Below are 17,752 nucleotides of genomic sequence, written 5' to 3' on the forward strand. Positions count from 1 at the left end.
TGATGGGTATTAAGGAGGGCATGTATTGCATGGAGCACTGGGTGTTATACGGAAACAATGAATCATGGAACACTACATCAAAAACTAATGATGTAATGTATAGTGACTAACATAACATAATAAAATAAAATTTAAAAATAATAATTTGTGTTTTTTCTTTTTCTTGGTTAGCCTGACTAGAGGTTTATCAATTTTACTGATGTATTTTAAAAGAGCCAGCTTTTGTTTTCATTGATTTTCCACTGGTGAGTTCCTGTATTCAATTTCATTGATTATTTCTGTAAACTTTATTATTATTTTCTTCTTGTTTTAGGCTTAAGTTATCCCTCTGTCTTATTTCCTAAGATGGAAGCTTAATTACTGATTGTATTTTTTTAAATTTAAATTTTTTTTTTAGTTAATGATTTTAGGTCTGTTTTCTTTTCTCATGTATGCATTCCATGCTATAAACTTTTTTCCTATACACCGCTTTTGCTGCATCACACAAATTTTGTTTTGTACTGTCATTTTCATTTAGTTCAAAATATTTTTACATTTCTAAAGATTTCTTCTTTGACCTGTGTGCTATTTTCTTATTTTCATTTTTTTAGTTAGGCTTTATGCCCAGTGTGGTGGGGCTTGTACTCATGACCCCAAGATCAAGAGTTGCATGCTTCACTGACTGAGCCAGCCAGGTGCCTCTGATCCATGTGTTATTTAGAAGTGTCTTGGTTAATCTCTAAGTATTTTGAGATTTTCCAGCTTTATGTTCTTGATTTCTAGTTTAATTCCATTGGTTGTGAGCATATACTTTGTTTATTGAGAGTGAGTGAGCACTAGAGCAGCGGGGGGGAGGGGGGGGTAGGGGCAAAGGGAAAGGGAGAGAAAGAATCCCAAGCAGGCTCCATGACCCTGAGATCGTGACCTGAGCTGAAATCAAGAGTTGGATGCTTAACTGACTCAGCCACCTGGGTGCCCTGTGAGAGTATACTTTGTATGATTTTTATGCTTCAAAATGTGTTGTGTTTTATGGCACAGAATTTGTTCTACCTTGAGGAATGCTCCATGTAAGCTTGAGAAGAATATGTATTGTGCTTCTCTTAGAAGTATTACATAAATGTCTAGTAGATCTACTTACTTGATGGTGCTGTTCAGTTCACCTATATCCTTAATCAATCTATCTTTCTTTCTTTCTTTCTTTCTTTCTTTCTTTCTTTCTTTCTTTCTTTCTTTCTTTCTTTCTTTCTTCCTTCCTTCCTTCCTTCCTTCCTTCCTTCCTTCCTTCCTTCCTTCCTTCCTTTCTTTCTTTCTTTCTTTCTTTCTTTTCTTTTTCTTTCTTTCCTTCCTTCCCTCCTTCCCTCCTTCCTTCCTTCCCTCCTTCCCTCCTTCCCTCCCTCCCTTGTCAGTAACTGAAAGGGGTGGGTGTTGAAGTCTCCAACTATAATGTTGGATTTGTCTATTTCTCCTTGCAGTTCTATCTATATTTACCTCATGTATTTTGGTGCTCTTTTGTTTGGTGCCTGCATATTAAGGATTGTTAGGTCTTCTTGAAGAATGTATCATTTTGTAATCTCCCTCTTTATTCCTGATGATTGTCTTGGTTCTGAAATCTGCTTTGTCTAAAATTGATACAGCTACTCCAGCTTTTTTTAGATTAGTGTTAACGTGGTATACCTTTTTGCATCCCTTTGCTTTTAAGCTATGTGTCTTTTTATTTAAAGTGGTTTTAAAAATCCATTCTCACAGGGGCGTCTGGGTTACTCAGTCAGTTAAGCAGCTGACACTTGATTTCTGCTCAGGTCATGATCTTGGGGTTGTGGGATTGAACCCCGCATTGGGCTCCGTGTTGAGTGTGGAGCCTGCATAAGATTCTCTCCCTCACCCTCTGCCCCTCTCTGCCCCCTGCTTGCATGCATGCATGCTCTTTTTTTTTAAAGCCATTTGCATTTGTAATGATTTTAATGTGATTATTAATATAATTGAGCTAATATGAACCTTTTTTTTTACTTTTGTAACTTTTCTAATTACATTTTAAAAATTATTTTTATTTATTTATTTATTTAAAAGATCTTATTTATTCATTTGACAGAGAGAGAGAGAGCACAAGCAAGGGGAATGGCAGGCAGAGGGAGAGGACTGAGCAGAGAGCCAGATGCGGGGCTCGATCCCAGGGCCCTGGGATCATGACCTGACGCTAAAGCAGATGCTTAACCAACTGAGCCTCCCAGGAGCCCCATTACACTTTTTTAAAAAGATTATTTATTTGAGAGAGAGCACGTGGGGAGGGAGGGGCAGAGGGAGAGGGAGAAAGAGAATCTCAAGCAGACTCCCTGCAGAGGGTGGAGCCCAATGCAATGTGGGACTCAATTCCAGGATCCTGAGATCAAGATCTGGGCCCAGAGCCATCCAGGCGCCCCCCCTTTTTTTCTTTTTTTCATTTTTTTGGGGGAGGGCTAATCTCTGCACCCAATGTGGGGCTCCAACTCATTTCCCTGAGATCAAGGGGTCATAAGCCAGCCAGGCCTCCCTTCTTCTTTTTTTTTTTAAACAAAAATATTCCCCTCTTTTTCTTCCTTTTGATTTTAATTGACCATTTTAAATGATTCTGTTTTCTGTCATGTCTTAGTATGTCCATTATACTTCTTTTCAAAAGATTTTTAGGGGGCACCTGGGTGACTCAGTTGGTTAAGCGACTGCCTTTGGCTCAGGTCATGATCCTAGAGTCTGGGGATCGAGTCCCACATGGGGCTCCCTGCTCAGCAGGGAGTCTGCTTCTCCCTCTGACCCTCCCTCCTCTCATGTGCTCTCTTTCTCTCTCATTCTCTCTCTTTCAAATAAATAAACAAAAAATCTTTAAAAAAAAAAGGGGGGGGGCGCCTGGGTGGCTCAGTTGGTTAAGCGACTGCCTTCGGCTCAGGTCATGATCCTGGAGTCCCGGGATCGAGTCCCGCATCGGGCTCCCCGTTCAGCGGGGAGTCTGCTTCTCCCTCTGACCCTTCTCCCTCTCATGCTCTCTGTCTCTCTCGCAAATAAATAAAATCTTAAAAAAAAAAAAAAAGATTTTTAGTCCTTGCCCTAGAGTTTACTGTATATATTTACAACTTACCTAAGTCCACCATCAGATAAATGTATTCTGTTTCTTAGGCACTGCATGTACCTTAACTAGAATTTTCCCAATTCCTCCTTCCCATCCTCCTTGTAACATTGCTGTCATTCATTTTACTTATCCATATGCTATAATCAGTGAATACATTGTTACTCTTGTTACTTTGAATGGTTATCTATTAATTAAGAATAGGAAAAACATTTTATTTTGCCTTCATTTATTCCTTCTCCAGTGCTCTTATTTTGTGTAGATTTGACTTTATGACCTGTATAATTTTCCTTCCCTAAAGAACTTTTTAAAACAGCTCTTACTAGCCTGGTCTGTTAAAAAATTCCCTCAGTGTTTGTTTATCTGAAAAAGTATTTCTCCTTCACTTTTGAAGGATAATTTCACTGAATACTTTGTAGGTTGGTGGTTTTTTCCCCCAACACTTTACATATTTCACTTCATGGCTTCTGAAAAAAATTGGATGTATTGCCTGTCTTTGTTCTCTGTAGGTAAGATATCTTTTCCCCCGGTTGATTTCATGATTTTATGTTTGATTTTTCTGTAGTTTGAATATGATGTCGTTTAGGTGTAGTTTTTTTTATATTTATCTTGCTTGGTCAGCTCTGAGCTTTTTTGATGTGTGGTTTGGTGTCATTAATTTTGGAAGATTTTGGGCCATTATTCCTTCAAATATTTCTTTTCCTTTTTCTCATTTTTTTCCTTCTGGTAATCCGGTTACACCTTTTGTAATTGTTCTGTAGTTCTTAGATACTGTGTTCTGCTTTATAATATTTCTTTTTTCTCTTTGCTTTTAGTTTGGGAAGTTTCTATTGAAATATTTTTAAATTCACTAATTCTTTCCTTGGCCATATCCAATCTATTGATAAGTCCATTAAAAGCATTCATTTTGTTGTAGTGTTTTTTACTTGTAGTATTTCTTTTAATTCTTTCGTAGAATTGTGTATGCTTACATTACCTGTCTGTACTTGCATGCTGTCTACTTTTTCCATTAGAGCTCTTAACAGAGAACTCATAGTTATTTTAAATTCCCTATCTGAAATTATTCCTGATAATCCCCAAATCTGTGCCATATCTGAGTCTGGTTCTGATGTGTGCTTTGTCTGCTCAGACTGCCTTTGTCTTGCCTTTTAGCACGCTTTTTAATGTTTTTTAAAATCCAGAGGGGGGCGCCTGAGTGGTTCAGTCGGTTAAGCGTTTTCTGCTTCTCCCTCTCCCTCTCCCTCTCCCTCTGCTGCTCCCCCTGCTTGTGCTCGCTCTCTCTGTCAAATAAATAAATAAAATCTTAAAAAAAAAAAAAACAACAACTCAGATAGGATATATCGGGTAATAGGAACTGAGGTAAATAGGCATTTAGTGTAATGTTTTAGGTTATTTGGCTTGGGGCTGGGCTGTTAAATGTTGTACGCGTAGGTGCCAGAGGCTTCAGTTTCCTCTAGTGTCTTTTTGTTTATTTTTCTCCCCCATTGTCTTTGTGTTTCCCTAAGAACTCCTTTTTAAATAGTTTAAGTAGTTAATAGTTTAAATAGCTTCTTGCAACTCTTTCTGTTGAAATCCGCTGTTACTGTACCAGAACCTTGTGACCTGGTGGTAGAGTATGGGGAAGAGGAAGTGTTCTATAATCTTAGGACCAAATCTTAAGTCTTTTGGTAGCCTGAGTCCTGGCCTGCAACCTTCAGAAGTATTTTTTAGCCTTTTTTCTCCCCTTCTTTTTAGGTGAAGCAAGAAGGCTAGAGGGGCTGTAGCTGGCTAATTTCCCCTCTCCCAGGGCATGTAAGGCTCTGGTAATTTTCCCTTTGAGTGTTGGCCTTTGTTACGGAGAACATTCTAGGCTTATTTCAAAACCATTACTTTTTCCCTGGGTGTTTTTCAAAATGGTTATATTCCCCTTCTTCCTCAAAAGGGAGAAGGTTTCTATTGGATCTTTACTCTGGGCATATTTCAAAATTGTTACTTTTTTTTTTTTTCTAACTCTCACCCAAAAGGGGAGGAGATCATTCTTGGATCTTCATGTTCAGAACCTGGTGAAGTCCTGGAGGTAAAGCCAAGAGAGTGTGGAGGGCCCTCCTAAGACTTGGTCGCTAGGAGTTCTTACTTGGCAAGCCTTTGTCTAAATTACCATTTAAGTTTTCTCCCTAGCGTATTGCTCTAGTGCCTCCTGCTCCAGGTAAGCTGTTCTTGGGTGTGATTCTTTTTGCCTGTCTCTCCAGATTTTAGGAGTTCAGTTTGCCTTATGTCCTTAATTCTCTGATAAGCCTAAGGAAAGTTGATTTTCAGTGGGTTTTTTTTTTTTCCCTCTTGCTGTAAGGATAGGAGTGACAATATTCAAGTACTTTATTTGTTGGGACTGAAACCTGACGCTTTATGTTTATGTTTTAAAATGGAAATACCTTGTCCAGTTTAAAAATAATTGTTCAGCAAGAGACTTTTAATTTCTCTATGAAACATTTGCTTGGCTGAGATGACTCATTCTTAGTTATTTTCATCTCTTTGAATCTCGAATCTATATATTTTCAAAGTGCTTAGCAAGAACTTCTTCAGAACAAAATATTTGAAAAACTTAAGAGCTTCTTATAGTTCTAGAAAATTGCTAATAACTTTACCCTAAATTAACTGGAATTATTGATTTTCTCCCTCCCTACCCCCCCAGCACTGTTTTTAATCAGATACCTTTTAGAATCGGTGCTCAAGTAGTTTCAGGGATTATTGTCTTTAACCTTCACTTGTTATTACTTTACCCTAGTTGTTTTTGAAAAAGTAACTCAATTTTCTGAGGCATTTTGAAATCTCTGGAGACTAAGCACTGTTTAAATTTGAAAAACTAATGAGAATAAATGCCTAACTCTTATGCTGCCAGTGGTTTATTTTCAATTAACCTTGAAGAATGTATTAATTATAAACTGTAGATCTTGGTAACTTTAGCCTAATAGGATTAATTTCAGAATCTGCATGATAAAGGACAATTTGGCTAAAATGTGTTATTTAAGCAACTGAGAAAGTACAGTGTATACTTCAAAGCCTTGTAATTTGATTACTTGCTAAAAAATTGCATTTTGGGAACCTTCAGTTCTTATCCTTGGAGAACAGTTGTAACCAACCTTGGGCAATTGAGACATTGTAAATTACATTAACCTTGCCCTCTTTTTTTAGGTTTCATTTTAAGTTTTATTTTTCTCACTGAATCTACTGTGAGGAATAGCTGTTAAACCAAGAAACAAATCAGCTGAATGGTATTTAAGATTATTAGTTGGCAAACTCATGTTTAAGAAATATTTTTCTCTTTTAATTTTCTTAATTGTTTAAAATGAATGTCTTTGCGAATGAAAGTTTTTCAGGAGGGAGAATTAAAATATTAACCATTATGGGTTTTATCCTAACATACTAAATAAAATTTGTTTTTAGAAATGATGAGTTCATGCTGTATTGAAAGAATTTGATTGAAAATAATTATTTTTTGCCACGTAATAATCAATTAGTTGTGGTTTGTTTTAAAGTAAGCTCCAGGGCGCCTGGCTGGCTCAGTTGTTGGAGCATGCGACTCTTGATTTCAGGGTCGTGTGTTTGAGACCATGTTGGATGTAGAGATTACTTAAAAATAAAATCTTAAAAAAAAAATAAAGATCCATTTGTCTAGCATGATTTGAATTAGAGGCAGAAACCTTTACTTAGGCTTTTGCTTACAGACATTTCTTATAAAGAAATAGGGCTGTCAGGAGGAAAGGGAGAAAGAAGAGTAGGTCTTCAGTAGGGGCATAGTTATGGGTTGTGCCCCATGCCAGCTCCCACCAGCCCTGAACAGATTAGTGGTCGGTATCTGTGTTTCTCCTCCTGAAACTTAAACCCTCCCTTAAAGCCCCCCCAAACTGGTGATATAACAGTCTCCTAGAAGAAACCCACACAAATGAACACAGTGTATTAATATTTTAGTCTTAACAGAAAAGCTTCCATGTGTTCACATTTCAATGGAGATAGTGGTTCACATTCAGTAAATAAGTAAGTTGAGGCCTCTGTTGGCTGGATCCTGACTTGCAATTTCCAGATAAGAAGGGAGCTGTAGCTCCTCTTTTTTTTTTGGTCCTGATCTTGCTACTTTATGCTAACTGGGATGGCAGCTACCTTTACAAAATGTCCCTTCATTCACCATAGCATTCAGGACCACAGTGCCAGGATTGGTCATCTGTTACCCTCTCTAGGGGAGAGACTCTCAGGGTCACCCCCATGATTCTTGACATCCTCTTCTACTTTTTGTCACCACCAAAACTCACTGGCTAACCATTTTAGCACAGAACCCTCATCCCTGTACTGCTCTGTACATTCTTCAATTGTACCCTCTCTCTTCCCCCAGCCTTCCTACAGACCCCTAGAGCTCCTGAACTGCCATTAGTAATTTCTCCCTCAGGTTCAGTCTTGCCGCAGCATCACAGTATAATCATGCTTTCTGCTTCTAGATTTCTCTGCTGCTGCTAAGCAGATGCCTGAGGTAGCCTCCTCCAGCACCAGTCTTGGGCTCTGCTACCTCTACTTAATACCTGGTAACCAGTTTGCCTGCCTTTGAGCTCCCTGAGTACAGTGAGTTCTCCCACCCTCAAAGCTTTGCCCATGCTGGCTTCCATCACAGCTAACAGTTTTCAGACTCTTTGCCTGGCTGACTCTATACAGACTGATCTGGATTTCCTTGAGTTAATTTCTGTCAGTACCCATTTTGTTTTTACTTCTTAGTACTTATTTAAAATTGCAATTCTATATTCATTTAGCCTTTTTCATTGATTCTAAGATGTACATTTCCCCTCACATTTCTGAAATCAAGGCACCTCTTAACACTGGATGCCTTGATTGCTTTCTGAATGGTAAGTAACATAATGGTTTATCTTATAATCGGTTGTGTCTTAGATTTAATAAAATACTGGACTTTTTTTTTTTTCTTCAAAGTAGGCTCCACGGAGTTCATTGCGGAGCTTGAACTCATAACCCTGAGATCAAGACCTGAGCTGAGATCAAGAATCAGTTAACCGACTGAGCCACCCAGGCACCCCTAAAATATTGTACTTTTAATGATCTGTTTCCTCTAGTTAATTGCAAGTTGCGCAAGTACAGGAATTCTGTTTTACTCGCCCATAGGGACCAGTGCCCAGTATAGTACCTGGTATCTAGTAGGCACTGAATAAATAATGCTGGGATGAATATCATTATATATTTGGTTCCTCCCCCCCCCCCCCCCTTTTTAAAGTAGTCTCCACACCAACACGGGGCTTGAACTCACAGCCTGGAGATCAAGAATCACACGCTCTACTGACTAAGCCAGCCAGGCACCCCTATCATTACCTACTTCAGAAATGATGGCCCTAATAACGTTTGAAGATGAATTGGTCAATGTATGCATGTGAATTTTTAATTCAGTTTCTGTGTTTCAGTCTTTGTCTTTGGAGATTGCTTTATTCTGGAATTGAAGGAAACCTTTAGATGTGTTTATGTTGTTTCCTCATTTTTTTTTTTTTTTAAGATTTTATTTATTTATTCATGAGAGAGAGGCAGAGGGAGAAGCAGGCTCCCAAGGAACAGAGAGCCCGATGCGGGACTCGATCCCAGGACCCTGGGATCATGACCTGAGCTGAAGGCAGATGCTTAACCATCTGAGCCACCCAGGGGCCCGCTCATTTTTTTTTTTTTTAAGATTTTATTTATTTATTTGATAGAGCACACAAGCAGGGGGAGCAGCAGGCAGAGGGAGAGGGAGAAGCGGGCTCCCCGCTGAGCAGGGAGCCCGATGGGGGGCTCGATCCCAGGACCCTGGGATCATGACCTGAGCCGAAGGCAGACGCTTAACCAACTGAGCCAGCCAGGTGCCCCTAAGTTGTTCCCTCATTTATGTAATTTGTCCCATTATTGATATATGTACATCCTTATTTAAGAGTATTTGCTCACCATGTATGAAAATGAATCCATATAAGCTTTTATTAGGTATCAGCAGTTGTCTTTCATTAGGAGGAAGAGTGAGGAAGGTACCAAAGGGTGTAGCAGACTTTTAAACTTCAGAAAGTTTTGAGTGCTTGAACTTACTTTTTCATTTTACTTCGTCCTCCAAGGAGTGCAATCACTTGGTGTCCTACTTCTTTTAAGCGAAAGAACAGCGAACAGGCAACATGAGTGACTGGAGTGCCTTAGGCCAACTCCTTGACAAGGTTCAAGCTTACTCCACCCCTGGAGGGAAGGTGTGGCTCTCGGTCCTTTTCATTTTCCGAATCCTGCTACTGGGGACAGCGGTTGAGTCAGCCTGGGATGATGAGCAGTTTGCCTTTCGTTGTAATACTCGGCAGCCTGGTTGTGAAAACGTCTGCTATGATAAATCCTTCCCGATCTCTCATGTGCGCTTCTGGGTCCTGCAGATCATATTTGTGTCCATCCCCTCACTCTTGTACCTAGTGCATGTATTCTACATGATCCGCAAGGAAGAGAAGTTGAAAAAGAGAGGGGAGGAACTCAGAGTCGCTCAAAACGCTGGTGTCCACATGGAGGTGCACTTGGAGGAAATCGAAGTTGAGATCAAGAAGTTCAAATATAGCGTTGAAGAACACTGTAAGGTGACTATGAGAAGGGGCTTGCTGCGAATCTATGCCATTAGCATCTTCTTCAAGTCTGTTTTTGAGGTGGCCTTCCTGCTGATCCAGTGGTACATCTATGGATTCAGCCTGAATGCGGTTTACACTTGCGAACGAGACCCCTGCCCGCATCAGGTGGACTGCTACCTCTCTCGCCCCACAGAGAAAAGCATCTTCATTCTCTTCATGCTGGTGGTGTCCTTGGTGTCTCTTGCTTCGAACATTCTCGAGTTATTCTGTGTCTTCTTCAAGGGCATTAAGGACCATGTGAAGGATCCAGAGAGTGAGCCTTACTTTGATTCATCTGGTCTGCCAAGCCCCTCCACTGGCTCTTCATCAACTGTTCCTCTCTCCACCATATCCCTTCCCAGGGACAAGGTGGTTCCTGGAAACAGGAAGAGTTCTTCCTGCCGCAGTTACAATAAACAAGGAAATGAGCAAAGCCATGCTAAACAGAGTGCATAGCAAGATCTAATAGGGCAGGCAGGAAGCACCACCTCCAACTTGCACGCATAGCCTTTTGATTTCCCTGATAATAAGCAGAATTCTGGGGGTGGGGGTGGGGATGACAACAGTAGCTACTGGGTAGTAGTCATTGTAGACCAGCAGCCATTCTGCAAAGCCAGCAGTCATGCCAGCAGTAGGCTTAATGACCTAGAGATCTAGACACATGCCTGAAAACATTATGATTCTGCCCAATTGTTAAAGAAAAGGAAGGTACAGTGGAGAGTGTACTTTTGTTCCAGAGGAGGTGGTACTCAACAACGTCAGTTATGAGGCTTAACAGACATAAAGGGTTCTTTTTGGGGGGTCTGGGATAGGAGAGGAGAAAGGGGAGGATTAATGGAGGAACATACTTGGTATTTGAAATGGTTGACGCGAAGAATTTACATTCTAAATAAAAGTTGCATTAGGTGGCACATAAGTAAGGACTTTTTCTCTCCCATATTTCCTGAGAATGGTTCAGTGTATATGAAAGAGTGATAGATATCTGCCATGTATTGGTACAAACAGATGCAATATAAACTCATGAACACGGATTTTAAAATAATGGCAGGGTTCAAATTTGAGCATTTCTCATGGATTTTGCGGTGTGGGCCGTATGATCTTTACATAATTCCTACTGTGAAAGTGAAACACACTTCCCTCACCAAAGTGCCCCCCTTTACCCAGTTTAGCCTGTTATGGATACTGGTTCTACTCATTGTGAGTTTTTTCTTTTATAGAAAGATATCAGGAATGATGTCCTTTTTCTGAAATGTAATGACTGACACTTGAATGATAAGACTTTTAGTTCTGTAAACAGCACTCATTAATGTGAGAAACTTAAAAAGAATGCTTAGAGCTGGACTATTAAATGTTCTTACATGAATTTTACAGTAACTGATAGTGCTTGGATTTATTTTACTTAATAAATCCTACGTAATAAGCATTATTTTAGAACTCGTATTCTGTTAATGAGTTTGGTAGGCAGTCTTTTGGGATGGCCAGTGTTTTTGGTGTTTGTCCTAAGATTTTATTTGGAATGCAAGAAAGGTTGAAAGAGGTTTGAGTATTACCTATGTACCTAATGTGTTGGAAATATATACTAAAGAAATCTGTTTATTCAAATGACTTTTCTAAAACTCACAGATGGTTGGTGAAAATGCTGAGCTTCATACTTTGTTTTTGCATGACAGCTACATAAACAGTTTTGTACACTAAATGGTTTAACATTTCACATTAAACTAATGTCATGTTCAGCTTTATTAAATGCAAATGTAGAACTAGTCCATCATATATTCTAGAGAATGTTCTTTATTAAATAAAGTTTTAAGAGAGCAACCTGCCTGTCTGCCTCCTCTGAGAGTTTCTGGCTGCATTCATCTTCCCTAGTCTTTTGAACTCTTCCGTGGTACATCTTAATCTAAGCAGAATCTACTACAGAGTTTTAGAAATGGAATTGCAGTGATTCTATTACAGAAGGTTTTAGTATTAGCATCTTTAATTATATATAGCAGGATCACAGATAGACCCACTACATAGATGTGCAAAAAATGTAGCTTCTTTTTTTTCTTTTAACTGACTGATCTACTCTTCATCAGAAGCTTCTTCCCACCCCACAGGGCAGAAGGAAGGAGAAGATGGGAACAACTGAAATGTTAAACCTGCCAATGAACAGCATCTTGCTCTGACAGTTTCAATGGTCTCATTTGTAAAACCCAGTCTCTTGGCTCATTAAAGAGTCTTTCAGATTTCCTTCTCACAAACTGTTTTGTGAGGAATAAGCACAGTTATTTACTAATGGGATGTGTGTTTCTATGGGGCACTGCAAAACCTCTGAAATCTTGGATTGGACTTCCTGTTTCATATTGATTTTCACATATTGCTTGCTTGATTTTGTTAAAATTTTCATCTTGAGATAATTACAGATTTACATGCAATGGTAAGAAATAATAGATTCCATGTATCTTTCAACTAATTGCTCCCAATAGTAACATCTTGCATAACTATAGTAGAATATTATAACCAGAAAACTGACATTGATATAATCCATTGACCTTATTCATATTTCACCAATTTTACATGCACTCATATATACATCCATGCGCGCACACGTGTGTCGTTTTTAGCACTTGTGTAGGTTCATGTGGCCACCACAGTCAAGATACGGAACAGTTTTATGACAAGGATCCCTGGTGCCGTTGATAGCCACGGTTGCACTCCTCCATGCCCCTCTCCCTAACTCTTTGCAACCACTAATCTGTTCATCTCTATAATTTTGTCATTTCAAGAATACTATTTAAATGGAATGGTACAGTGTATAACCTTTTGGGATTGACATTTTTCTCAGCAAAACTCCCTTGAGACCCATCCAAATTTTTGTATGAACCAGTAGGTTTTTTAATTTAATTTTTTAAATTTTTTTATTGCTGAGTAGTAGTCCATAGTATGGAGGTACCACTGTTTATTCACGCGTTGAAGGACCTTTAGGTTGTTTCCAGGTTTTGGCTATTACAAATAAAGCTGTTTGAACATTTGTGTATAGGTTTTTTTGTGAACAAAAGTTTTCATTTCCCTGCGATAAATGCTCAAGATTGTTACTGCTGAGTTGTAAGTGAATATATAGTTTTATAAGAAACTGGCATGTTCTTTTTCCGGAGTGGTTTACATTCCCATCAATAATGTATGAGTGATCTCATTTTTCTACATGCTCACCAGCATTTGGTATTATCACTGTTTTTTATTTTAGCCATTCTAATAGGTGTGTAGATGATCTCATTGTGGTTTAAATTTGCATTTTTCTAATGGCTACTAATGTTGAGCATCTTTTCATGTGCTTAATTGGGATCTGTGTGTCCTCTTCCGTGAGATATGTTTCTTCTGTCCATTTTTTTTTTTTTTAAGATTTTATTTATTTATTTGACAGAGAGAGACACAGCGAGAGAGGGAACACAAGCAGTGGGAGAGGGAGAAGCAGGCTCTCCGCAGAGCAGGGAGCCCGATGCGGGACTCGATCCCAGGACCCTGGGATCATGACCTGAGCCGAAGGCAGTCGCTTAACCGACTGAGCCACCCAGGCGCCCTCTTCTGTCCACTTTCTAATTGGATTCTTTGTTTTATTACTATTGAGTTTAAGGAGTTAAAAAAATATATTTATATTATGGGTTAAAATCCTTTGTTGGATATGCCTGAAAATATTTTCTCCCTGCTTGTAGCTTGTTTTTCATCACTCAATAAGGTCTTCCACAGAGCAAATTATTTTAATTTTGATAAGATCATTTATCAGTTTTTCCTTTTATGGATTGTGTTTTTGGTGGTAAGTCTAAGAACTTTTTGTCTAGTCCTATATCCTAAAGATTTTCTTCTTTGTTTTCTAAAAGTTTTATAGGTTTACATTTAAGTAAATATAAGTCCGTGATCTTGCTTTTAAGTCCATGATCGATTTTGAGTAAATTTTTGTATTAGTTGTGAGATTTTAGGTTGAGGCATTTTTCTTCTCATCTTGTCTCATCTCGTCTTGTCTCGTCTCTTTTCTTTCTTGGCTATGGAGTCCAATTGCTGTAGCACCACCATTTGTGGAAAAGTCTCTCCTTCCTCAATTGAATTGCTTTTGCAGGCAAAAATCAGTTAGATGTATCTGTGTGGCCCTACTGATCTGTGTGTTTATCCCTCTGCCAGTATCACACTGTTCTGTAGCTCTGTAGTAAGCCTTAACATCAGGTATAGTGATTCCTCTCATTTTACTCTGCTTTTTCAAAATTTCTTCAGCAATTCCAGGTCATGTGTCTTTCCATTTTCATTTTAGAATAAATTTGCCTATATCTATAAAACTCTTGCTGGGATTTTTTATAGGAATTGCATTAAAGCTATATATCAATTTGGGGAAAATTGGCATCTTGTTGAGTTTTCTAATACATGAGTATAGTATGTTTCTCAATTAACTTAGGGTTTCTTCAGTTTTTTTCATTAACATTTTGTAATTTGTAGGATACAGATCCTGTACATATTTCATTAAGTTTATATCGGACTATTTCATTTCCTTGGAGTAACTTTTCTTAAGATTTTTATTTATTTATTTTAGAGACAGAGAGAGAATAAGTGCGGGGGGAGGAGCAGAGGGAGAGGGACAAGCAGACTCTGTGCTGAGCGTGGAGCCCTACGTGGGTCAATCCCACGACCCCAAGATCATGACCTGAGCTGAAATCAAGAGTCTGATGCATGGACTGAGCCACCCAGGCACCCCTTTCCTTGGAGTAACTGTAAATGATATTTTGCTTTTAACTTCTGTCTCCCATTTTTGTTGTTTGCATATAGAAATGTGATTGATTGGGGTGCCTAGGTGGCACAGTCCATTAAGCCACCAACTCTTGGTTTCGACTCAGGTCATGATTGCAGGGTCCTGGTATTGAGCGCCATGTTGGGCTCTGTGCTCAGCACAGAGTCTGCTTGAGGTTCTCTCTCCCTCTTCCTCAGCCCCTCCTGCTTGTGCTGTTTCTCTCTCTCAAATAAATAAGTAAATAAATCTTAAAAAAAAAAAAGGAAATGTGATTGATTTTTGTGAGTTGATCTTGTATTCTACAATCTTGCTAAACTTACTAGTTCTAGGAGGTTTTGGTGGATTCTTGGGATTTTTTTTGTGTGTGTAGATGATCATGTCATCTGCAAATAGTGTCAGTTTTATTCCTTTGTTTACAGTCTGTATGCTTTTTATTTCTTTTTCTTGGCTTATTACTCTCATTAGAACTTCCAGTACTGTGTTCAGTAATAGTGATGAGAGCAGACATTCTTTTCATGTTCCTGATCTTAGAGAAAAAGCATTCCGTCTTTCACTGTTAAATATGTTAGCTCTAGGGTTTTGTGGATGATACTTATAAAGCTTGAAAGAAACTTACCTTCTATTTCTAGTTAGCCAGAGTTTTTTTTTTTTATCATAAACTGGTGTTCAATTTTGTCATTCTTTTATTGTATCAGTTGATATGATCATATGAGTTTTCTTCTTTACCCTGTTGACATGGTTTTCAAATGTTGAATCAGCCTTGCATATCTAGAATAAATCCAACTGGCCATGGTATACAGTTCTTTCAGGATTTGAAATGCTACAGTATACAGGATTTGAAATGCTAATATATTGTTGAGGATTTTTGTACGTGAGTTCGTAAGAGATGCTGGTCTAAACTTTTTTTTTTTTTGTGCTGTCTTTGTCAGGTTTTGATATCATTGTATTAGTAGCCTCATAAAATGAGTTGGGAAGTGTTTTCTCCTCTTCTAATTTCTGGAAAAGATTGTGTAAAATTGGCATTAATTCTCCTTAAAATGTTTGGTAGAATTCTCTAGTGAACCCATATGAGTCTGAAGTTTTTTTTATTGGGAACTTTAAAATTACAAATTCAATTAATACTTATACAACTATTTAAATTGTTTATTTCATCTTGGTTATGTTTGGTAGTTTGTGGTTTTCCAGGAATTGGCCTATTCCTTCTAAGTTGTGAAACTTGAGTGTGAAGTTAATGGCCATGGGATTCTAGGGATCTCTCCCCTGTTTTGTTACTGATATTGATGATTTTCATCTTCTCTTTATGTTTATCAGTCTTGCTAGAAGTTTATCAATTTTACTAATCTTTTAGCAGGACCGGTTTTAGCTTCATTGATTTCCTTAATTTAAAAATTTTTAAATTATTTTATTTTCCTGTTTGATATTTTACTGATTCCTTCTTGTTTTGGGCTCATTTCTTTTTCTGGTATTGAGGTAAGAATTTAGATAATTGATTTGAGAACTTTCCTCTTTTCTTTTTTTTTTTTTAAAGATTTTATTTATTTATTTGAGAGAGAGAGAGAGAGCACATGAGAAGGGGGAGGGTCAGAGGGAGAGGCAGACTCCCCGCTGAGCAGGGAGCCCGATGCGGGACTCGATCCTGGGACTCCAGGATCGTGACCTGAGCCGAAGGCAGTTGCTTAACCAACTGAGCCACCCAGGCGCCCGAGAACTTTCCTCTTTTCTAATGTGTGTATTTAGTGCTGTAAATTTCTCTGTTAGTACTGCTTTAGCCGCATCACACATATTTTGATTTAATGTATTTTCATTAAGTTCTATGAAATTAAAATTTCCTTTGAGACTTTCTCTTTGTATGATGGCTACGTTGAAATTCTTGCCAAATAATTCTGCCATCTCTGTGTTAGCATCTTTTGATAGTCTTTTCTCATTCTTGTTGAGGTTTTCCTAGCTCTTAATATGATGACTGATTTTCTGTAGAAACCTGGACATTTTGGATATTATGTCATTAGACTATCTTATTTAATCTTCTGTTTTATCTGGTCTTTTATGACAATGCTCTGCAAGGTAGGGGGCACAAATGGGGATGGTAGTTCAGTTTCCTCCTTCGGCCTCCATTGATACCTACTGGGGAGGGGCTCCTTGATACCGATGTGAATGGGAGTTTGGCTTCTTATGTGGCCTTCACTGGTACTACCCTGGCAGGGGATTGGACATGCTTCCCACTTCGCCCTTATTGATGTGAATGGAGCCAGTGTTTCATTTGGCTGGAGTAGGGTGGTTGGTTATTGTCTAAATGTTTTCTGTCATGCTAGGCTGCTCCTTGCTTGGTCCTTTAGCTTGAGAGAGCAGGCTTTCATTGGAGCTTAGGCTGCTCCTTGCCTGGTCCTTTAGCTTGAGAGAGCAGGCTTTCATTGGAGCTTAGGCTGATCCTTGCCTGGTCCTTTAGCTTGAGAGAGCAGGCTTTCATTGGAGCTATTTTTAATCTCTGCCCATGGGTGTTTCTGGGTCGCTTGTTGAAGTAGTTTTATTAAGGTTGCTTTAAAATCTTTGTCAGATTCTAACATCTGATTCATCTCTGTGGTAACGTCTCTTTTCTAATTCAAGTTGTGACTTTCATGGTCCTTGGTATGATTGATACATATATTTTTATTGTATCCTGATCAGTTTGGATATTATGACCTCTGGACTTTATTTATTTATTTTTGTTCAGCAGTCAGTCTCCCTGTTGGGTGGTAGTCTGATGGCTGGCTAGGTATGTTCAGCTTCCTGCTTGCCCCCCCCCCCCCCCCCTTGTTCTTACTCTCACTGCCTCCTTGCAGAAGGGTGGGGTGGATGTTTACCTCCTCATTTGGCCCTGCTAACAGCTTCCCAGAGAAAAGTGGACCAGTGATTCACATTGCCTTATTGCTTCTGCTCCATCCTGCAGACACCACTGCGGCAGAGGGGCCAGAGTACTGTTGCCTGCTTCTGCCTGGAGGGAAATGGAAGATCAGCTCTTGACTGGACTTGCCAATATGACAAGGCAGGGAATGGGAGCTGTGCCTGCTTCTGCCAGGCAGGGGATGGAAGATTAGCTCCCTGCTCAACCCCACTAACAGGGACAGCACCAGGTGGGGAGTTAGGGAGTTGGAGCCCTGCTGCCTGCTTCCTTGGGGTGGGTGTGTGTGTGTGTGTGTGTGTGTGTGTGTGTAAGTAAGGAGTGTCTATCTGCTCAGCCCCGCTGAAACCTCAGTGGGATGGTAGTGCAGTTTTTCCATTGATATTTGCCTGGAGTAGGGTAAGATTTTCTCTTGTTAGCTCATCCTTTTC

The 17,752-nt window shown here is 39.1% G+C and overlaps 2 protein-coding genes across 2 annotated transcripts in view; both read left to right on the forward strand.

Annotated features, from left to right (window-relative positions):
• CDKL5 (cyclin dependent kinase like 5) overlaps nucleotides 1-17,752 on the forward strand; it is a 204,906-nt gene that overhangs the window by 100,687 nt on the left and 86,467 nt on the right. The window lies entirely within an intron of this gene.
• On the forward strand, nucleotides 4,567-11,511 carry LOC118007308 (gap junction alpha-1 protein-like). Its single transcript, XM_035000335.1, has 2 exons — nucleotides 4,567-5,258; nucleotides 9,175-11,511. The coding sequence occupies exon 2, from the start codon at nucleotides 9,232-9,234 to the stop codon at nucleotides 10,150-10,152; it is 921 nt and encodes a 306-aa protein (XP_034856226.1). The 5' UTR covers nucleotides 4,567-5,258; nucleotides 9,175-9,231; the 3' UTR covers nucleotides 10,153-11,511.

This window comes from Mirounga leonina, unplaced genomic scaffold (assembly GCF_011800145.1).
Source record: "Mirounga leonina isolate KUSES-001 unplaced genomic scaffold, KU_Mleo_1.0 Mir_101595, whole genome shotgun sequence".
Lineage (NCBI taxonomy): Eukaryota > Metazoa > Chordata > Mammalia > Carnivora > Phocidae > Mirounga > Mirounga leonina.